Here is a 19,327-nt window from a genome sequence, read left to right as displayed (position 1 = left end):
AAGAGGAAGAAGCTGACACTGACCAGCCAGAATCCTGTGTTTGAATGGAATTTATGCATCCTGTATGAGGTGTATGAACATGCAACAGGCTATTGCTTTTAAGGGTTAATTCTCTGTTAAAGTGTGTCCTTTCTCGGGCTTATTTTGCCCAGGAAGAGATATCCAAACGATCTGTAACTCTTTGTTTTTATTGTCTCATGTTGTCCTAATCCTAGTTGTCCAAATTAGTATTACTCTAATTATATCACTATTTTTATAACCATTTTATTGCCATTAAACTTTTAAAATTTAAATTTTAAAATTTCAAAAACAAGTGATTGGCATTTCCTACACTTCAGAAAGCTCTCTTGCCAGTTATTCATGAAATTTACTCTATGGACTAAAATTAGTATTTTGAATTATGCATTACTTGATGGATTTAATATGACTTAACATGACTTAATCATAGTACATCTGAGTTACTCACCAGCAAAATAACTAGCCAAACAGATTTGCTTCTGCTGAGTTTATATTCCTGGGAGTTGGAGATGGTGCTTTGTCCCAAGGAATGTCCCCGTCCCCAGTTAGTGCTGCAGGAAAACTTGGCAGCTCCATCACTCAGACCTCAGAATTTCACTGGGTACCAAGTTCCGTGCGCTGGCAAAGGTGAAAAACCAACTTTTGATTCCAAGGATAGCAGAAAATCTTCTGTCTTGAGATAACACAGTCATTCTGGTTCAAAAATCTCTATTTTTCTTGGGCTTTGCAAGAGTACTTATTATCCTGTGGCATGAAAAAATTATATTTTTTTCAAACATTAGAAAGCTGCTGTTGTCATTATATTGCAAAAGCTCTATTGTCACTACATTGCAAGGGTTCCATAGTGCTAAAGTTTCATACCTCCTTGATGGTTCTTGTAGGCAGCTCCTCTAGGCACTGACTCATCCTTGTCCTCACAGCAGCCAACTGACTCCAGTTCCTCTTACAACCAACCCACTCTTTTATAACACTCTTCTTTTTATTGGGTACAGGTGTGGCCTGTTAACATCAGGCCTGCTCCTAATCCTTAATAATTGGTTCAGCTGCAACTCTTTAGGGTGTAAGATTACATTCTATACTACCTTTATTTACTTATATTCTATTCCCCTACATGTTGCTTTTTCATATATATTTCTTTTGGATGTAGCTTATTTTGTAAGTCTTTAGAATCTAGGTAGAACTCAGACTAAATTCACTGTGAAATCACAGAATGGTGAGGTTGGAAGAGACCTCTGAGATCAAGTCCAACCTATGCCCTAACACCTCAACCAGACTATAGCACCAAGTGCCATGTCCAGTCTATTTTTAAACAAATCCAGAGATGGTGATTCCACCACCTCCCTGGGAAGAGCATTCCAGTGCTTTATTATTCTTTTGGTGAATTTTTTTCCCTTTCCTATCAAAGAGTTTAATCTTTTTTTTCTAATATCTTTATACATTTTCACAGGACAAGATTTGAAGTTGGCTTCAATGCCAGCTGAGCCCCAAGTTGTTTTAGGCCTACTCTGAGCATGGATTAATGTTTCTCTTGCTTCACAAATGTAAAATCAAAGTTGTAAAACACTGAATGTGTGTAATGCATCTGAAAGGAGATTCTCTAACCAGCATTATACTTTATGTTGTAGAGTGTTTGTCGTGTTAAATATGTAGCTGTAAAGAAGGTTGAGTTTTACCTGAATTCTTTTTGAAATATTAGTAGCCAGACCTACAAATAATAATCCTCCATTCCATAATTTTGTGGTACATGCTGAACTTTTTTCAGAATGTATTTGATGCTTTACTGTTGAAAGTGAATTTCTCTAAGTGTTTAAAACCTGTCCCTTTTTGCCCCTGTGGCATCTCAGGTTTACATCCTTTGGCTAGTAAGGGCAGCAATTTTCCCCTTCCTATTTCCTGGCATTCCTTTGCTGTTACCTCCTTTGTGTCCCCCCTGTCTTTTTCCTATACCCTCCTTTAGAAGTTCAGAACTAGTAAAAGAACCATGGGATGTGTATCAAGAAAAATAGGCAAGAAGTTGATTAAATCAAAATACAGCCATTGCATTCCCAACTTCTTTTTTCTTCTTTGTTGCCCATTCCAGTTACAAAAGTGTTACTCAGAGTCTTACAAAACAGAGCAAAAATAATTCTTAAAGAAAACTGAATATAACAGGAATGGAATTCATAATTATTATTATTACAGTTCCTGCAGGTTTTTTTCAAGTACTTTTTTTTTAACAATTGTGCTATATAGAAGAATTTTAGAAACTTTATTTTTCCCTTGAAGCATTATATTGTTAAATGTATTTCTGACTGCTAATCCCATTTATTTAGATTGAGGCCTGTGTTATAGCCATGATTCTCAAATGTGGTGTTTTTCAGATCAGAGGCTAAAAATGGCACTTGGACACTGTGAAACCAGTGAGGTTCTGAGAATTACTGCTGAGCAGGTATGTGAACTCAGGCATGGAAATAGTAAGAATTGTTTTGATTATGTTTTGTGATAAACAGCTTTCCAAACATGGAGCACAGCTCACTTCAGTGTTGTCTGGCCCTGTTTTGGGTCCTTCACACAACAGAGCAACGGCAGAAAAAACTGCCCTAACAGTGAATTATGGTATTTTTGGTGAATTTCTGAAAGTTTTATCCCTGGAAGAGCACTTGATTTGTAATTGAGAGCACTTTTTCACTTTTCTAAGAGATTGGTCTCATGTTGAGGTAGCTTTTTGTGCTGGGTACCACAAGCCTGAGAGCTTGTGCAGAAGCTCGGGCTTCAGTGCTTTTCTGATGCTGACATGCATGGAAATGAACCAAGCACTTACACAAACCTATGATTGTTCTTTTGAGTTGATTTTCCCTCAGATATAATTATGCTTGAAATCAGAAGCATGTCCAGGAAGAAAAAATCATTATTTTTTCATATTGGGACAGCACTCGAGGGTTTTTGAACATAAACCTGAAAGTGATTCTGTGTCATGTTGTGTACAAATTACAGGCAGTTTTGGGTTTCATACAAAAGTTTAAAACCACATACATTTATGTGCAATTTTTAATGATTAAATTATTATTCCATTCCAGGAGCATGCCCTTGGTGGTGATGGCACATCAAGATCCAGGATGATGGACCAAAGGTAACTGATTGCAAGTGATAAATGGGAATACTGCAGTGTATTTGAAGGAAATTGTCATGTGTTCACAGAAGTGTAAATATCCAGGTGAACTAGATCCTTTATACATGTGTCTGTAGAGGTCTTACTGTAAAAGTTGGTTTTAGGTGGTATTGTGTTTATTCAGTAAATGAAATTACTGACTTTGCTGCCACAAGCTGTAAAATAAAGGATGAGAGATGAATGAAGGAATTTCTAGTCCAAGTTTTGAGAGAATAAACAAAAGTTCTGGTAAGACTGCACAGATCTAGGTAACACAGGTAACTGCTGTCTGTTGAGATTGGGGGACATTTTTTAAAATGTTTTTTTGGCACTCTTCAGCTAACAGCTTTCTATCAGTAAATGGTTTCATGATCATTGTAATTTCCTCTTACAAAAACAACCTAGCTTTTCTTCTTAGCTTTTAATATAGAATTTTCAGAGAACTGCTAGCAGTTATGAAAATATTAGGAGGGGGAATGTATAGAACTACAGTGTTCTGCATTGTAGCCTAGTCTTTTAATATTTGGGATTCTGTGTGACTCAATGAAATATTAATATTGTGTGAATGGTAATTTATTATGTCCCATTATATGTTCTATTTCTGCTATCTTGAACCCTTGCTGTTAATAATCATTATTTAAAAGTAGTGATTAAATTTGTTCATTTGATTCTGAGGAATGTCAAGCTTGGAACTCAAGGAAAGTGACTGCTCTGTTCTGGCCTCTAGATTAAAAATTCTTTAAAACTAGTTAATTGTCAGAGCAGATCAGCATTTCCAAAACTTATTCTAATCATGTTTTTCAACTTCTTAGCTTGTCAGCTCTAATCACAGAGTATGGAAAACAGGTGGAGGAAATGAGAGAGCAGCTGCAGCTTTATCAGGTATGGGCATTCCCTACATTTCACACTGGAAATTTCTCCTTTTAGTGGTGTGAATATGTAGGGCACTAGTTTTTGTCGTGCTTCACAAAGCTGCTGGACTGCAGGCTGCCTCAAGGGGATGAATGGAGAGCTCCTGTGAAAAGGAGATTGTCCAAATTGCAACAGTGTCATCGTGGGGGTTGAGGTGAAAGGGATCCATCTTCCTTTCACATGACTGAAAACATAAGTGACATTAAAACTTTTGGTACACAGAAAGCAATTTTTGTTTGTGATCTTCATGCAGAAGTTACACACTGCTTTTGGTTTAATGCACTTAATTGGTTTGATCTGTCCATCATAACGATTTTGCAAATAGTCTTGCAGCTTGATCAGTTTCAGGAGGCAACAGAAGCACTATGGCTTCCTTGCACTAGTAAACAAAACAGCCAAGTTGGTCCATATAACTGGAGTTTCTCCTCAGTTAATTGCTAAACTTTTTATGCTTGCAGCATAAAAGATGAGTTATCCACTCTACCCCTAAGAACCTGAGTTAATTAAAAATCAATCTGTAGGAGCCATAAGAATTTCAAAAGGTTAAGTTTACATCTGTAATAACTTCCAAATGCTGAGGTGTAGCAGGACTTGGCAGCCATTAAATTCAAGTGGCATCCTGTGACTTGCCTTAAAAAAGCAATTGACTTTCATTTACAGTATTGTGCTGGATTAAATTGTCCATCTTTTACAATGTCAGTCAGAAATACAGAATTGACAGTGTTACCAGAGTTTGTGTTATTTAAATGAGTGCTAACTCTTGAATGTCTTTGTGTCAGGCACAAATGGGTGGGATGAAGAAAAAATTGGAAGAAGTCACCAAGGAAAATGAAAGGTAAATAATTGCACTGCCATGTTGCTGCTACTGTGTCTCATGATTTCTAAACATTAAAAAGCTTTTTTTTCCTAGGACCTTGAAATCTTTGAGATCTTCTACTTAGTAAACTCAGGATCCTAATCTCAGGATCTTGAAGTGCTTAATACAGATTACAGCACCAGGTAGAGAAGATTTTACCATGTCACTAAAAGAACTAGATGTGACACTATCTCAAATTGTTCGTTTTGTTTATAGAACATAATTGAATGTATTTAAATTTGACTTGGAGGGAAGTAGTATGTATAGGTGGAAGGCACAGTATATTTCAGTTGTAAAAAAAAAATCCCTTTCTAAAGAAATACCTTGCTGAACTTAGTTCTTTGAATTTCAGGCTGCATGCAGAGTTGAAAGAGCCTCTTGAGAAGCAACTGGAGGCTCTTCCTTATGTGCATCTGGAAACTGATATTCCTGCAGATGAAGGCACAGTGAGAACCCTTCAAGAGGAACTACGTGTGGCAAAGCAAGTGTGTGAGATGAAACATATTGTTTTATTTCTCTTGTTGTGCCTTGGCAGATTAGGGGAGGCTGTTTTATTTCTTGATTCAGAAATCATTTGGTCAGAGTTGCTTGAGGCTGTTTTGAGCCCCTCTTGAACTCAGAGATTGAAGAAACTTCTTTCCTAGATTCATAAAATAATTTTTAATATTTGTGTCAGTAATTTTACCTAGTTGACTTCATCTGTATGTCAAATTCATGATCAGCAACTCCATTAAATATTTTGTTCAGTTCAAGCTTTTTGTAGCAACTTGTCATTTTAATCCAAACTGTTGTAATGTGATATGAGGGGGGAAGTGTGGGATGTAGAAAACAGTATCTAAATGTAAAAATACAAGTGAACTTTGTTCAGTTTATTGCAATATATCAATTGAATTTTGGTATTTGAATAGTATCTATACTGCAGGCCTACCTTAAAGACCTGTGAAATTTTAAGCTCTTCAAAAAAAAAAAAAACAAGAAAAACTGGAAGTGGAATTTGAACTTCCAAGCACCTGTTTTTCTGCACTTGAATTTAAATTTTAAAATATGTGCAGAGAACAGTAGAGCTGATGGCATTTCTTCAAAATAGAAGTTAAGACCTGTCTTTTTAGCCAATGACAGATGAAGACAAAGGTGCTGTAATAGAATATTGTTCTGTAAATTAGGAGAGAGACCAAGCAGTCGAGCGCTGGCAGACGCTGTCGCAGGAGCACGACCGCCTTCAGCAGCAGTACCAGGAGCGCCTGACCAGAACACACGTTCTCATAGCTGAAAGGAAAAAGCAGAGTGTAATTCTCATTTATTTTTATTCTTTTTTTCTTTTTCATATACATATCTATGTGTACACGAAATGTGCACGTGCATATAAATAATCCTGTGTTTGAATTGCACAGTCGGAAATCTTCAGGACGGTAAAACGTGGAAAAGTTGCTTAAGATTTCTGAATTCTTAGGGGAAAGTCTTTCTTTATCTGTTCTCCTTTAAATAGCTGGAAAAGAAGTCACTATTTCCTGCTGTTATTCATTAAAGAAGCAAACAGGTGAAAAAATTAAGTTCAGTAATCTTTGTCTAATGTTAGCTTGTGTTTAGCAGCCTGTTTCTCTTCTGCTGAATCTTGGGAAGTCCTTTCAGGAAATTTTTAGAAAAGCTGTTGTGCTCTGATGAGCCATGTAAAGATGCTCAGTGTGTGAACAACTAATAGAAACTTGATGCATTTATGTACTTTGCTACATGTATTCCTAGGAGAGAACCTACAAATTCTTTTAATGTTTCCTCTCTATTTTCAAACTCACTTGGCTTGTGGGCACAGTTACAGCTCACCTCAGAAATATTTTTTTACTGATTTTTGGGTTTTTGTGGTATTAAGTTCACCTTGGTAGTGTGATCCTTTCTGAGAAAAAGGATAAGTGTCTGTGCAGCTGTTGTACTCTGTCAAATTTCATAATTATTTCAAGGAATAATTAAGAGGACTCTGATCTTTGTGTAGTTCCAACTTTCTGCTCCTGTTTCTTCTACTAGATTATTTTTTGTGTTGTATTGTCAGTTACTAATAACACACTCATACAGTAGAGTATAGAGAGCCATTGGTAGCTGTTGTAGGGCTTCGAGATTACATTTCTTATTAGTAACTAAATTTTTGGTGCATTTTAATTCTACCTTGACAAGAACAAGGCTAAACAGCCTTTTATTCTTAAATGTCTCCCGGAGAAAACAGCTCTCCAGTTAAATAAGCTTTTGTTTTAGGTTTAGCTTTCAATGAAGGAGCAGCAAACAGCTGTCAGAGGTAAATAGAAATAGGTAAGATCAAGTAGAATTGGAATTGACAGAAGGCAAGGAGGAGAGGGGACATCATAAGGACTGGATGCAGAAGGTAAGGGAGTGGCAGGAACAGGTTCCTAGCATAGCCTTGGCCTTGAGACTGTTAGATGGCACAATTAAAAAACACTTCAGTCCTCTCTCTGCTCTGAAGGCACCTGGCATGCTGCAGATGGTTTTCCTGAGTTATGCCAGTTCTCCTAGAATGATGGAGTTCACATTCAGACACTCAAAAACTTAACTGAGTTGTGTTTTTTAGGGATACAAGCCATCCTGTATGGCAAAGAACAAATTAAAATGTCCATAACAGGCATTTTTTAATCAATGGATGCATGTCTGTTACTTTGCTTAGCAAAAATACTTGTAGTAGCACCACTGTCTGTATGACTCTTTAAAAACACTGTTCATGTGTCCCTTCATGTTTTCTTAGTAAGTGCATGTGAGGTTTGGAAGGAGGCAGTTTGTGACCCAGGAAAAATGAGATAAATTGTTCAGTAGGAAATCTAATTTATGGGGTATGAAATCAACAGCTAAAAACAATCCAGCTGAAATCTGTGAAGTCACACTGCTACATGTATAAGTTTTTTTAAAATGTTTTCAGTTGACAATGAAGCTTTCTAATTACTCACTCTTTCTGACTATAATTATTATAAGAAACTCTGAATTCTCTTTTTAGGATCAGCTGAGTAGCATTCAGCAGCTGACTCGCCAACTGCACGTGGTGAGTAAAACCTGAACAGTGAATTAGTAATTTATTTCTTTTCCTAATAGCCCCTCAAAGTACAAAACCAAAGCAAAAAGGCCTTCACACATACCTGGGGCCCCTTAAATTTGCAGACTTCAGTGGTAAGCTTACACTCAGAGTTACAGTATGTGGCTAGTGTACTTCACACATGTCTTCACAAAGGAAACATTTCTTTCAATTATGCCCTCTTGCATATGCTCTGTCTGGCACATTTTTATCCATTCCTGTTTTGGTACTGCTGTCTTCAGTGTCCTTGTCACCTTTATGCACATTTTGCTGAGCTCTAATAACCTTCCAGTGCTTTATCCACATCCTTACACTGTGAGACCTCTTAGTTAATAAGCTTTAGCCTAGGCCTTCCAAAATTGACAAGCAGTTTTAATAGAATCACTCAAGTAGCTTTTTGTTGAAAAATTGAGGTGAAAGAGGGGGTGAGGTTTTTGACTGGGCAGCTTGTTTTTGATTCTTGTATGATTTTTTTTTTTTTGAGTGTTTGTTTTGAGTACTGGCAAAAAGATTCCTAACCTACTCTAACAGTCTAATCTTGTTTTTTTATCATTGAAACCTTTTTTACTCACATCACAGAAAAGAGTTAAGACAATATTTAAGATAAAGATAATCCATTTGTTTGCATTATCCAAAAAACATTTGGCACCATCTGCTACCAAAGGCATAAAGATGTCATGGAAAAAAGCATGAAGCCATTTTTTTGAACTAACAAACTGAAAAATAGGAAGTCAGGAGACATGTTAATTAGTGACATTTTTTATTGTGGTAAAACAGCTGTGTTTCCTAGATGTGCTCAGGTTGGAATTGTTCAGCATAATCTCTGGAAATGAGATTCAGTATTGAGGCAAGAGTGTTCACTGCTGATGTTAAAATATTTAGGGTAGTAAAAAACTGAAGTAAACTGCAGAAATTTGCAGAAAGATCTTGTTGATTATCTGAGTTCATTTCATCTGATATTTTGTTGTTTTTAATGAAACCAAAATAATAGATCTGGGCAAGATGGGGGTTTTTACTTTGAGTACTCTGTGGTGGTCTGGAAATGAACTGTTAGCACTCAGGTACTGTAGAAGTAGGAAGTGCCTGAAAACAATTTCTTAGCAACAATCAAAAAAAAAACCAAGAAGAACATTAGCAATTCACAGGAGGGAGGGGGGAAAAGAAGAATATTGTGCATTTTGAATGCTGCCTGCCATTGTGGTCATCTTTACTGTCTCAGTGTAAGGCATGTGTAACATTTTCAACACTATAGTGAATATATTACAAATCTCTCTTTATTTCACAGACCAACCAGCAGTTTCTGCAAACTGTGACAGAACAAGATGTGGAGCTAGAGCAGCTACGAAAACAACTGAGGTATAAAGCAGGCAGATTAAAAAAATAATTGACATCTTTTCTGTAGCTTTTCCTGACCTGCTGCTGTGTCATGGGCCTTGTTTGTACTACAAGCTAATTTCATCCTCATAGTTAAAATGGTTTCAATAACTGTCTCTGAAGTTTGCCAGACATCATTAGTGTTATATATGGTAACATATTTCCAGTTAGTGTTGTTTGCTTCAGCTTTTCCCTGAAATAGTCAACATTTGACCTTTGACTGAAAAGAAATTGTCTGTATCACATCACAATTGATTCTGAAGATAGGCTTTCATTAGAATGCAATTTGCTCAAAAGCCAGCTGCATGGTTGCTCATTACAGTGCTGAAATTTGAATTTTCAAACAAGCTTCCAACTTTTAATTTTTTTAATAAAATTTGCTTTCAACTCTTATCAATAAAGAGCTCTTAAACCATAGGTTCTGTGAAAAGCAAAGGTAAAAGAAGTGTTAATTACATTCCTGAAGTATAGCAAGAGAAAGGAGAAATAATATCTGTACAAAATTTCATCATTATTTGTGTTTACAGCTCAAGTCTATTCAATGCCAGTTTACTGTGTCTCTTCTCTCTTTTAACTAGTGATGGTTGATGTCAAATTAAAATTTTATTTCATTCAGTGGATTTATGAAGTGAGAGTAAAACAAGCAATTCAGTCATTATCCATCTCTAGTTGCAGACACTGATATGCTCACCTTCCTCTCAGATCAGGCTAAAGTCCTTGCACCCCTAAAAACAGTGTTTTACTCCCAAAGTTAATGGGAGCAGCTCTGTCTGGCCGTAAAAAGTGCTGCAGTGTTTCTCCAAGAAGTCTGGAATATTTTCACCAGTTGCTTCTATAACATCAAGATGTACTCTGCATGGATTATATAGCATATGGTGCTGACAATTCTAATCCTTTGGGATTGTTTCCATAGTTTTACATGATTTATGGGAATAGAATACTAAGTCAGGAATGCAAAAATAAATTTTAAAAAACCAACTTGTGTGTTAGAGAATTGAGGCTTAAATTAGCTTTGTGTGGCCTGGATAAAACACACAAATTAAGAAACTTGGCATAGCTAGGGCATGAATCTGCATTTCCGAATCTTAAAGCTCCTAAACAGAGATAACTTGCCAAAATTAGGTCAAAGATACAGTGTACAGTAAAGAATAAAAGCTGTATCTTTAGAATCAGTTTGTTGCCTGTAGAATGCAGACCTCTTTGAATCTGAACCTGATTGTTAAAATGCATTGTTAATGCTTAAGGTATTCTGATTTTTATGACCACTTTTCTTATTTTTCCCTTCTTATGCTGCCTTTTGAGTTTATATTTTGTTTTACAACACTTCTAAAATATTTTGCAGGAGGCAATTTAATGTCCTCCTGAATTTCCAGTACTTCTTGCAGGAGAAAGATGCAATATCTCAGATGCACTTAGGTCAAAGTTTTGGGCTCACACTGAAGACCATGTGTTTAGGAATAATGTTTTTATTGTAGTTTTTGCATCTTAAAGAAACTGTAACCCTAAATTAACTTATCCAATTAATTGGGCTGAAATGAAGTATTTGTTATAAAATTGCTTGGGTTGTGTATATTTTGCTTAAGATTTTCATGTATGCTTGACTTTTATGCCCTTAATTCAAAATCAGTATTTCTAGAAGAAATATTTACTTGAAGTTGATTGTTAAAAGTATGAAATATTTTCCAGCTTCTTTCATGACCATTGGTGCTGCAGTTTGCATGAGCTAATCTAATACATGTTTGCTCACTTTTACCTTTATGATAGAGTCAGTCATTGGTTTTTAAATTTAGCCTAATATGCAGCTGAATAATTGGGTTACACCCCAGGTGAAGGCTCTGTGTCTTTCTGTTCCCAAGTCACAGGAGTGGCAGGGTTGCTTTTTTCAAAAGACTTTTCTACTGAGGATGAAGAGCCACTATTCATTAACATGATTCACCAACTATTCCTGGGGATTTTTCCCCCCTCTTCTCCTTCAGATTACAAAGCACATCAGCTGAATCCTTCAAAGTGTATAATGATTGTTTTAATTCCTGGTCCTGTTGCTTTAAAGAGTGAAATCTAATTCTGCAAAAGACTTCTCTGTTATGTATCTGTGACAGATTATAGCTAAGTTATTGAATCACTTGAAGTTTTTGATTTCCTAGTCCCTCTTTAATCAATGCATACACCTTTCTTATGATCTGTGAGGTAATTCCCACAGGACTTTTGGAATTTGGTGTTCCTCTCTCTCTGTGCCACATAGGAAGAAGGAGGAAAACCTCTTCTGCCCTGTGAGAACAGTATTGTGGAATTTTTCTGCTCTTCCCAGCTATTGTGACAAAATTGTAATTGAGCCATTTTTTCACCCTCTCTTATAACTGGTTTTTGGGTTTTTTTGGTTTTTTTTATATACAGGCAAGCCAAAATAGATGGGCAGGCAGCAAATGCTAAGCTTGAAGAAATGGTGGCATTGAAAGAGAAGCTTCAGAGCCAATTGGAGAGAAAGGTATTCTAAGAAAGGAATCATTTCTGTTGCAACTGAGTGGGCAGTCATTTTCTGAATGCTGATGTTAAATGAACTGCAAGTTGTTATCTAGCTTGTTTTATGTGACTATATCTTTATTTTGTTCAGCTCAGATCAGGTCTGGATGATACTTTCATTCTTTCCAGGAAGAAGACAGGATGTCTGCCCAGGAGAGAGAAACAGCATCTGACAAACGCTTGCAGCAAATGCAGTCTAACATAAAACAGTTGGAAATAAGGTAAAGAGAGCTCCCTGTGTGTTGCTAACAGGATACATGCAAAAATTTATACCCTACAAAAATAGAGAGGTTGTCTGTCCTTGCATGTTTTGTGGCAAACATGTTAGGAAGTAACAAAGATGTTTCTGATGATCCCTCTGTCCTTTCTCATGCCTGCCAATACTGACAATCATAATTAAACAATGAGAATTCCTGAGCTGTTGTGAAATTACCAGTGACTTTCTTTCTCTAAAACTGTAGCTGCAACTTCATTGCCCACATCCAATTATTCAGTTTCCTCCACAGAGGAAAACTTTATTTCTTCTGGGGCTGTTCTGTTCTGGTTTAATATAGAACATTTTTCAGTGATCTATCCCAGGATATCACTGGGATTCTTCAAAGGATCTTCTGAGATTAGATAGCTGAGTTAACACCTGTAATTCTGTTTCTTTCTAGGACTTGATTGATCATCAAACTCAAAACACTCTGTTCAAAAAAAACCAAGCAGAAAACAATGCAATTTGGGCAATTTTTGAATAGATACTTACTCATAGCTCAGTTTGAATGGATCAGTGTCCTGATTAACCATCACATTGTCAAATTTCTGCTGTCTTGCAGATTGTGTGTGGCTGTTCAAGATGCTGAACAGCTGAGAACAGAAAAAGTAGCCCTGGAGGAACAGATCAGAGAGCTTCAGGCCAAGTCTGCCAATCTAGAAAGTGAGACATATGATGCTGTTGCCAAAGTCCAAGATTGCATACAGCTCTTGGAAGAAGCTAACCTGCAAAAAAGTCAGGTAAGCCAGGTGTTTCCTAGAAATTAGGATATTTAGAATACACAAGCTAGCTTCTTTCATTAAGATTAGTCATGCACAGGGAGCAAACTGGGATGTGACCACTCATCATTCAGATTTGTCATACATTACAAACTTCAAAGCATATGTTGAGTGCCTGGATCAAGGTCATCTAAGTGATAACACTGTACCTAAACATGAATCTGCCAAAGTTTTTGACAATAATTCAGAGTTTCTTACCCAGTACTGGTGTCAGGAAAAAAAAGGAAGGTTCTGTTACAAATTTATAACTGTTAAAGACAAGACATAGGAAACAAGGAAAGTGCAGAGTCATCAACAAAGAAACCCAGACATGTGAAGGGCCTTAAAGAAAACTTTTGTATACAATGTGTGATTAAACTATCATAGAAAAATGTTTGTGCCAAAAATATTGATATGAAAACATGGCTCAAGGAGCCAAAACCAAGCAGACAATTCTTAATTTACTCCTCTGGCTTAAACATCCTGAATTTTTCAAACTGGGAAGAAAATTCAATGAACATAAGGAAAAAAGATAATGTTCAGTTAATGAAGAGAATAAAAAACATGCACATTAATATACATATCTGTTAACACTTTGTGTTTCAAATTGTTTTCTCCTTGCTCTGCGGGAGACTGAGGTGGAAATTTTGCTCTGGGTTCCTGTGCTTTCTTCTGTATAACTCCATGCTCAGCCAAAATCTCCAAGTCCCAATAGAAAAAGGCCTCTACTGACACTAACTCTCTGTGTGGTTCTGATTTACAAGAATGTGCATTTAGTGCCACATGTTTTCAGTGTCAGTGTTACTGAGTCTCAGTGTAAAAAGTAAAAGGGAAGAGAAGGTGTTTTTTGAGCAATGTGTGTTTTCCTCTTGGTGCTCTTAGTATCACACTGAAATATCAGTGATATTTCATTTTGTTATTTCTCTTTTAGGCACTCTTTGGGGAGAAACAAAAGGAAGAAGAGATCAAAAAACTGCAGGATGAAATGTCTCAACTTGCAGAAAATACTGCTGCAAGAATTAGAAAGGAAGTAAGTTATGACGTTCTGAAAGATGGGAAGATTTTTTGGTTTTCCTCTGGTGCATGGTCATCACAAACAGTTTTCTCACAAGAGTTTGGATAATCTAAGTGGCAAGGCAGCATGCTGATAGCACCATCCTCTTCAGCATTTATTGTCCAGACACGTGTTCTAAACAAGAAGCAAAACTGTTGGTGTCTCTGCAGACACTGGCATGGAGAAGGCTGCACTGTGAAGATGTGAATGGCACTTGTGGTGTCTTCATTTGTGCTTTTTTCTCCTAAACACCTTCAGTTAAAGTAGTGTGGATTGATTATAAACATTCTTTTAACATTTATGTCATAAGAGCTGTCAGCTATTGCAGTCCCAGCTATTTTCATGCTTTGGATACATGCACCACCTATATCCTACATATATATGTCAAAAAGCAAGATGGAAAAATAGTTAGTGGGACTAATTTTGGAGTTTTGTTTTGGTCACAGGTAGACACTGCAAAGAAGCAATGTAACATGCAGGTTTCTCGGCTGACAGAAGAAGTTTCAGCTCTTCAGATGGTATGGAGTTGAGTGATAAAAATACTTTCAGTAGCAAAACATTCTGAGACTTTAACTAAGACTTTTGCTGATCAAATATTTCCACTAGAATTTGGTATTTTAGGTCAACCAATGTGTGATTAATGAGTAATTGTGTAGGACAGTCCTCTCTTGCTGTACAGCACATTACATCCTGCATGTCTCCAGAGATGAATTCTCAGGAATTTTGACAGTGAGATCTGTGCTCTAGAAAATATTTCCCATGTGATGGCACTTCTTCAGTATCCCTGTTTCTTTCAGAGACACTAAACTCAGCCTTCCATGCTTATCTGTACTTGTGTGTGTACAAAGGAAAGCTGATATGCAAGCTGAGAAAGTATCCTAAGAGAAAGTCTATAGATCACAGACATCCTATTTCTGAATGAACCAGGAACTTGTAATAAATTATGCAGGTGACCAGAAGAATTCAGTGCTTATGCACCAATTTACGCATTAAGTTTAATTTAAAAGGTTTCATTTGATGTGCCTTGGTCTGTATATTGAGTGATCCTATAGAGAAAATAATGAACAGGTAAACAAAATCAAATGCATCCATGGCAGCAGCAAGAACTGCATTTACACTGGGTGATGTTTGGCTTCAGCACTTCCTGAGTTTTTCTTTTGATTTATTAAATCTTGTTTAAAAATTACTTTTATGAAAAGGAATGTGCAGAAAAACAAAGTCGAATTGAACGAGCCATTAGAGAAAAGAGAGCAGTGGAAGAAGAACTTGAAAAGGTAAGGTAATTGTATGTATTTTACATCACATTCAAGATCTCTTTACAGAAGGAACAATACATAGATTTTTTTATCCATTTTTCATGTATTTCTCCCTTAATTTCTTATTTTATTTTTGAGTAGATTTTCTTAATTGTAAATTTTCATATATTTACTTTAAGGTTGTTTGCATTCTTTTTTTTTTAATCCAGAAGGTCTTTTAAAGCAGCAACACCAAACTGAAAAAGAAAGTTCTTTGAAAAGTGTAAAAAGTAAAAGAGATGTTTAGCAAAACCAAAAGAATGCTGGTAGATATTCCAGTTAAGATTAATAGACAGAATACAAAATAAATGTCTGATCATTGGAAACTTTCCTCTTTTTCAAGTGGCAGCAACCATGTTAGAAATACAGTTTAGTTTTAAATCATGGGAAAAGAGGATGCAATGAGGAGTACACTGACATGTAAGTTGACTCTTCAGATTTACAGGGAGCACAGAGAGCATGAATCTGACAGTAGGAAGCTGGAGCAGCTGCATCAGAAGTGTTTACTTGCAGAAGCTGCCAAGGATGACCTGCAGCGGAGTCTGCAGGTGACACAAAATAAACTGAAACAGCTGGAAATGAAGTAAGTGATGTTGCAGGTGTTTACAGAAGTAAGAAGAGAGAACAGTGGAAATTACTTGGACTATTTAAACTTTTCAATGTGTGTTGTTAGGGCTTTGTCAAATCTTTTCATTCAGTAGCAGACCTAGTATTAAGATACCATAACTGTGAAACTAAGATTGATTTTATCAATTCCATCATCATGATAAAGTTCTTTGCTGATTTGTGGATAGCTCCCAGTCTATTTCTTTCATTCTCTGGTTCAGGAGTTGTTCAGTTCTTCAGTTGCAGCCAGACTTTCCTTCTCTTTTAGCTCTGAGGAAGAGAAATCCCGTTGCCAGGAAGTTATCTGTAAATTGCAAAGCACTCTGGATTCAGAAAGAGAAAAGAGTTCCTTTGTCAGTGAACAAAGACTAAAACTTCAGCAGGAGAATGAACGATTGCAAAATGAAATGGAGGGTTTGAGAAAACTGGCAGGGGAGGCTCAAAAAAAAGCTAAAATAAAGGTATGGTTTTTTTGTTTTTTTCTTTGAAATGCAAGGCTGATATTTGCTTAGTAAGGCAGCAGTTCTAAGAAAAAACCATAAAATGTTTAAACTAAGATCGAGAGTTTCCAGATGCATCCTGGTTGCTGCTTAAAAGTATTTTATTGTTGCATTGTGTGTCCTCAGAATCCATGGGGGAACTCAATCTCTGCTAATTCAATTGTATTTTAATGTGTATTAAATTCTCCTTGATCAGAAAACCCCAAATGTTCTTTGCTTTAAATAGGATGAATAGATTAAATAATGCAATTCCCAATCTTTGTTTATTTATTGTCTCTAATGTGTCAGAAATCTTTGTCTGTCTGACTTTCTGCCCCTCTACTTGTGTGTCCACCATGTTGACAGGGCAGTGTGTAATTAATAAATAATTTAACAGTGTGGCTGTCAAGCATTGGCTCCTATTTTCTGGGCAGAGGAAATTGTTCTCTATGCTTAGCTGCAAACAAGAATATTAGCTGCAAGCTGCTTTGTTCTTTTTGAATATTTTCCATTAAATGCTGAGCAGGCTGCAGGTGGGATAAGGAATCAGTAGTACCTCAACAGATTCAGGGTGCCTGTGGCTCCTGGAGGGAGGAACAGCTTTCATCCTTGATGTGCTTTCTGAAAGCTGGTCCTTTCCCCTGTGCAGTGTAAAGATACCAGAGAAAGGGATCTGAGGATCTGGAGCAATGAAGACAACCTCAGTAAGCAGTTTTGCAAGGTGGGAGTGGGGACCAGCTCAAATCTGGCTTCCACTTTGCACTACAAGACAAAGCAAGCTGTGAAATTGAACAGGGACTCTTGTACAAGTCCAGAAGCCTTTGCTTAAACAAAGGATGAGAATCTTGTAACAAAGAGGTGGTGGATATGAAGCACAGAAAGCATATACTAAATCTTTGTCTGTCTCGTTTTTAATCAGGCAGGCTTCCATTACAGTCACAGATAAGATTCACTGCTTGATTTCATTTCCCTCTGATGTACAAAGAGTTGCAGATGCAGTTAGGAAACTCCTAACACATTTAGCTAGATGAAAAGAACCAACTTGTTTCTGTGGAGGAAACACAAGGGAGAAGAATAAAGATGACTTACAAAAATAAGCATACACAGCTCATTATCCTTTATTGTCAGTTGTCCTATTTGCTTAAATTGGCTTTGGGCACATGTATCTCTGAGTATATAATTAGAAGTTTAATTATTGTATCTTACACACTTTCAACAAATGTTTATAAATTTAACGGAGGCATTATAAAACAAATATTTAAAAAAAAGGTGAAGAGTGAAAGATTTGATTGTGGGTTGTTTTTTTTTAGATAAGCACAATGGAGCATGAGCATGCAGTGAAAGAGCACGGGTATGAAGCTCGACTCAGGGAGATGGAGGACACCAGTCACAAGTCCACCACTGAGCTCAGACGTCTCTTGGTAGCTCAGCAGAAAGCCACAAACAGGTGGAAAGAAGAAACAAAGAACCTCACTGAAACTGCAGAAGCCAGGATCAGTAAGCTGAAGTAAGTGCAGTTTTGTTCTCCTTCTGCAAAGTGTGGTTCAGATACTGTTTGGGGGATGGCAGTAGGTGAAAAGCTTGTGGTGAAAAACCATAAAGAGCAAATAATCCAGACTCAAAGATGTGCTTGCAGCAAAACAAAGTGATCTAAACAGAACCTGTGATGCTCTCTGAAGTCAGCACTGAAGGAAAACTTCCACTGTTTCATTATCTTGTAGATAATGTGTGAGGTTTTGTAATGACAAAAAGTAAATGGAATATATTGCTTTTGATTTTTCTCTTTCAAGATACAACACACTCAATTTAAACAATTTTAACTTTAGATTATGAGAACTTCTGTACCTTTTCAGAAAAGCCATAACATCAGTTGTGGAGTGAATCTCCAGACTTCTAAAGTAAACTGACAAAAACCTCTTGGAATGTAAATCTAATGTGCTCTTCTGAGCAGTTGCTGTTATAAATGAAGAATAAAAATGGGTTGTGTGATTCTCCTAAGAAAAAAATACAGTATAAACTTTGTGCATTGGTATAACTTATATGTAATATAATTTGCATAACTTTTCTCTTAATTCATCCATATTTCTAAGCTGATGCATTTATTTTGCAGTGTAGAATACAAGAATATTTTCAGTTTTGCAAGTGTCCCCTGTGCTTCATTTCTAGGCTCAGGAAATGCTATCAGTTAGCTCAAGCAGGCTATTAATTAGAGATTAAATTAGCTTGGTATTTTTATAGAACTGCAGAGAAGTTTATGTCCTCAAGATCTCCTCTTCTTCAAAACTGGTTAAAAATGGGAGGAGGTTGACACACTGGTCCACAATAACTGCTAAAATAGGAAGCCTTATTTCAGAAGTCTAATTTCTTTAAAATTAAAGTAGTTAGAAAGGAATATAACATTGCATTACTTTTCAGTAGGTTTGAGAACAAAAATTCAGGTTATTTAGCTCTGTTAACTTGATAAATTTGAAGCAGCCCTTTAATCACTTAAAGTGATTCACTCATGTGGTTCTGTGCTCATAGTGATTTTAGAAGTTGCTTTGCTATCATGTTAACATGGAAGCAAAGCTTTTCCCTATTAAAATTGGGAAGCTGTGAATTCTATCTTTCCTTTCCTTTGGGGTAGTCTTGGGGTTTTTTCGTATTTTATTATTAATGTAATGCTTTGCATATTCTCAGCTTCAATCATATTTCCAGCATCCCATGCAATTTCTGTAGTTACAGTTTCTGAAGCATAGCTTGGCTGTCAGAATTCCAGTGGTGTGAGTGGAATTAGAACCCAGCTCTAAACACAAGCCAGGAAAATCTACTTTGCCACTACTGTTAACCTGGATATCCCTCTTTGCAGTGAAATACGTGCTCATCTTTTCCTTCCCTAAGCAAACAGTTACAGGGGGCTTTTTACCTTATCTGTTCAGGTACAGGCTGGCTTTATTTTCCCCTAAAACATCCTGCATTTTGCAAAGGTTATTATTAAACAGTTCTTCTGGAAAGGGAAAAGTCTCTTT

At 36.6% G+C, this 19,327-nt stretch overlaps 1 protein-coding gene across 1 annotated transcript in view; it reads left to right on the top strand.

Annotated features, from left to right (window-relative positions):
* The window catches only part of SCLT1 (sodium channel and clathrin linker 1), a 30,788-nt gene that overhangs the window by 1,505 nt on the left and 9,956 nt on the right, over positions 1-19,327 (top strand). Inside the window, exons 2-18 of the mRNA XM_030947210.1 lie at positions 2,379-2,446; positions 3,075-3,127; positions 3,958-4,027; positions 4,837-4,892; positions 5,266-5,398; positions 6,077-6,199; positions 7,903-7,947; positions 9,263-9,333; positions 11,746-11,836; positions 12,001-12,092; positions 12,690-12,867; positions 13,817-13,915; positions 14,386-14,457; positions 15,139-15,213; positions 15,672-15,817; positions 16,109-16,301; positions 17,630-17,826. Of these exons, the coding sequence (XP_030803070.1) occupies positions 2,393-2,446; positions 3,075-3,127; positions 3,958-4,027; positions 4,837-4,892; positions 5,266-5,398; positions 6,077-6,199; positions 7,903-7,947; positions 9,263-9,333; positions 11,746-11,836; positions 12,001-12,092; positions 12,690-12,867; positions 13,817-13,915; positions 14,386-14,457; positions 15,139-15,213; positions 15,672-15,817; positions 16,109-16,301; positions 17,630-17,826 (1,748 nt within the window). The 5' untranslated portion in view covers positions 2,379-2,392. The remainder of the gene's footprint in view (positions 1-2,378; positions 2,447-3,074; positions 3,128-3,957; positions 4,028-4,836; positions 4,893-5,265; positions 5,399-6,076; positions 6,200-7,902; positions 7,948-9,262; positions 9,334-11,745; positions 11,837-12,000; positions 12,093-12,689; positions 12,868-13,816; positions 13,916-14,385; positions 14,458-15,138; positions 15,214-15,671; positions 15,818-16,108; positions 16,302-17,629; positions 17,827-19,327) is intronic.

Source organism: Camarhynchus parvulus, chromosome 4 (genome assembly GCF_901933205.1).
Source record: "Camarhynchus parvulus chromosome 4, STF_HiC, whole genome shotgun sequence".
NCBI classification, from domain to species: Eukaryota; Metazoa; Chordata; class Aves; order Passeriformes; family Thraupidae; genus Camarhynchus; species Camarhynchus parvulus.
This window is presented reverse-complemented; position numbering and strand designations above follow the sequence as displayed.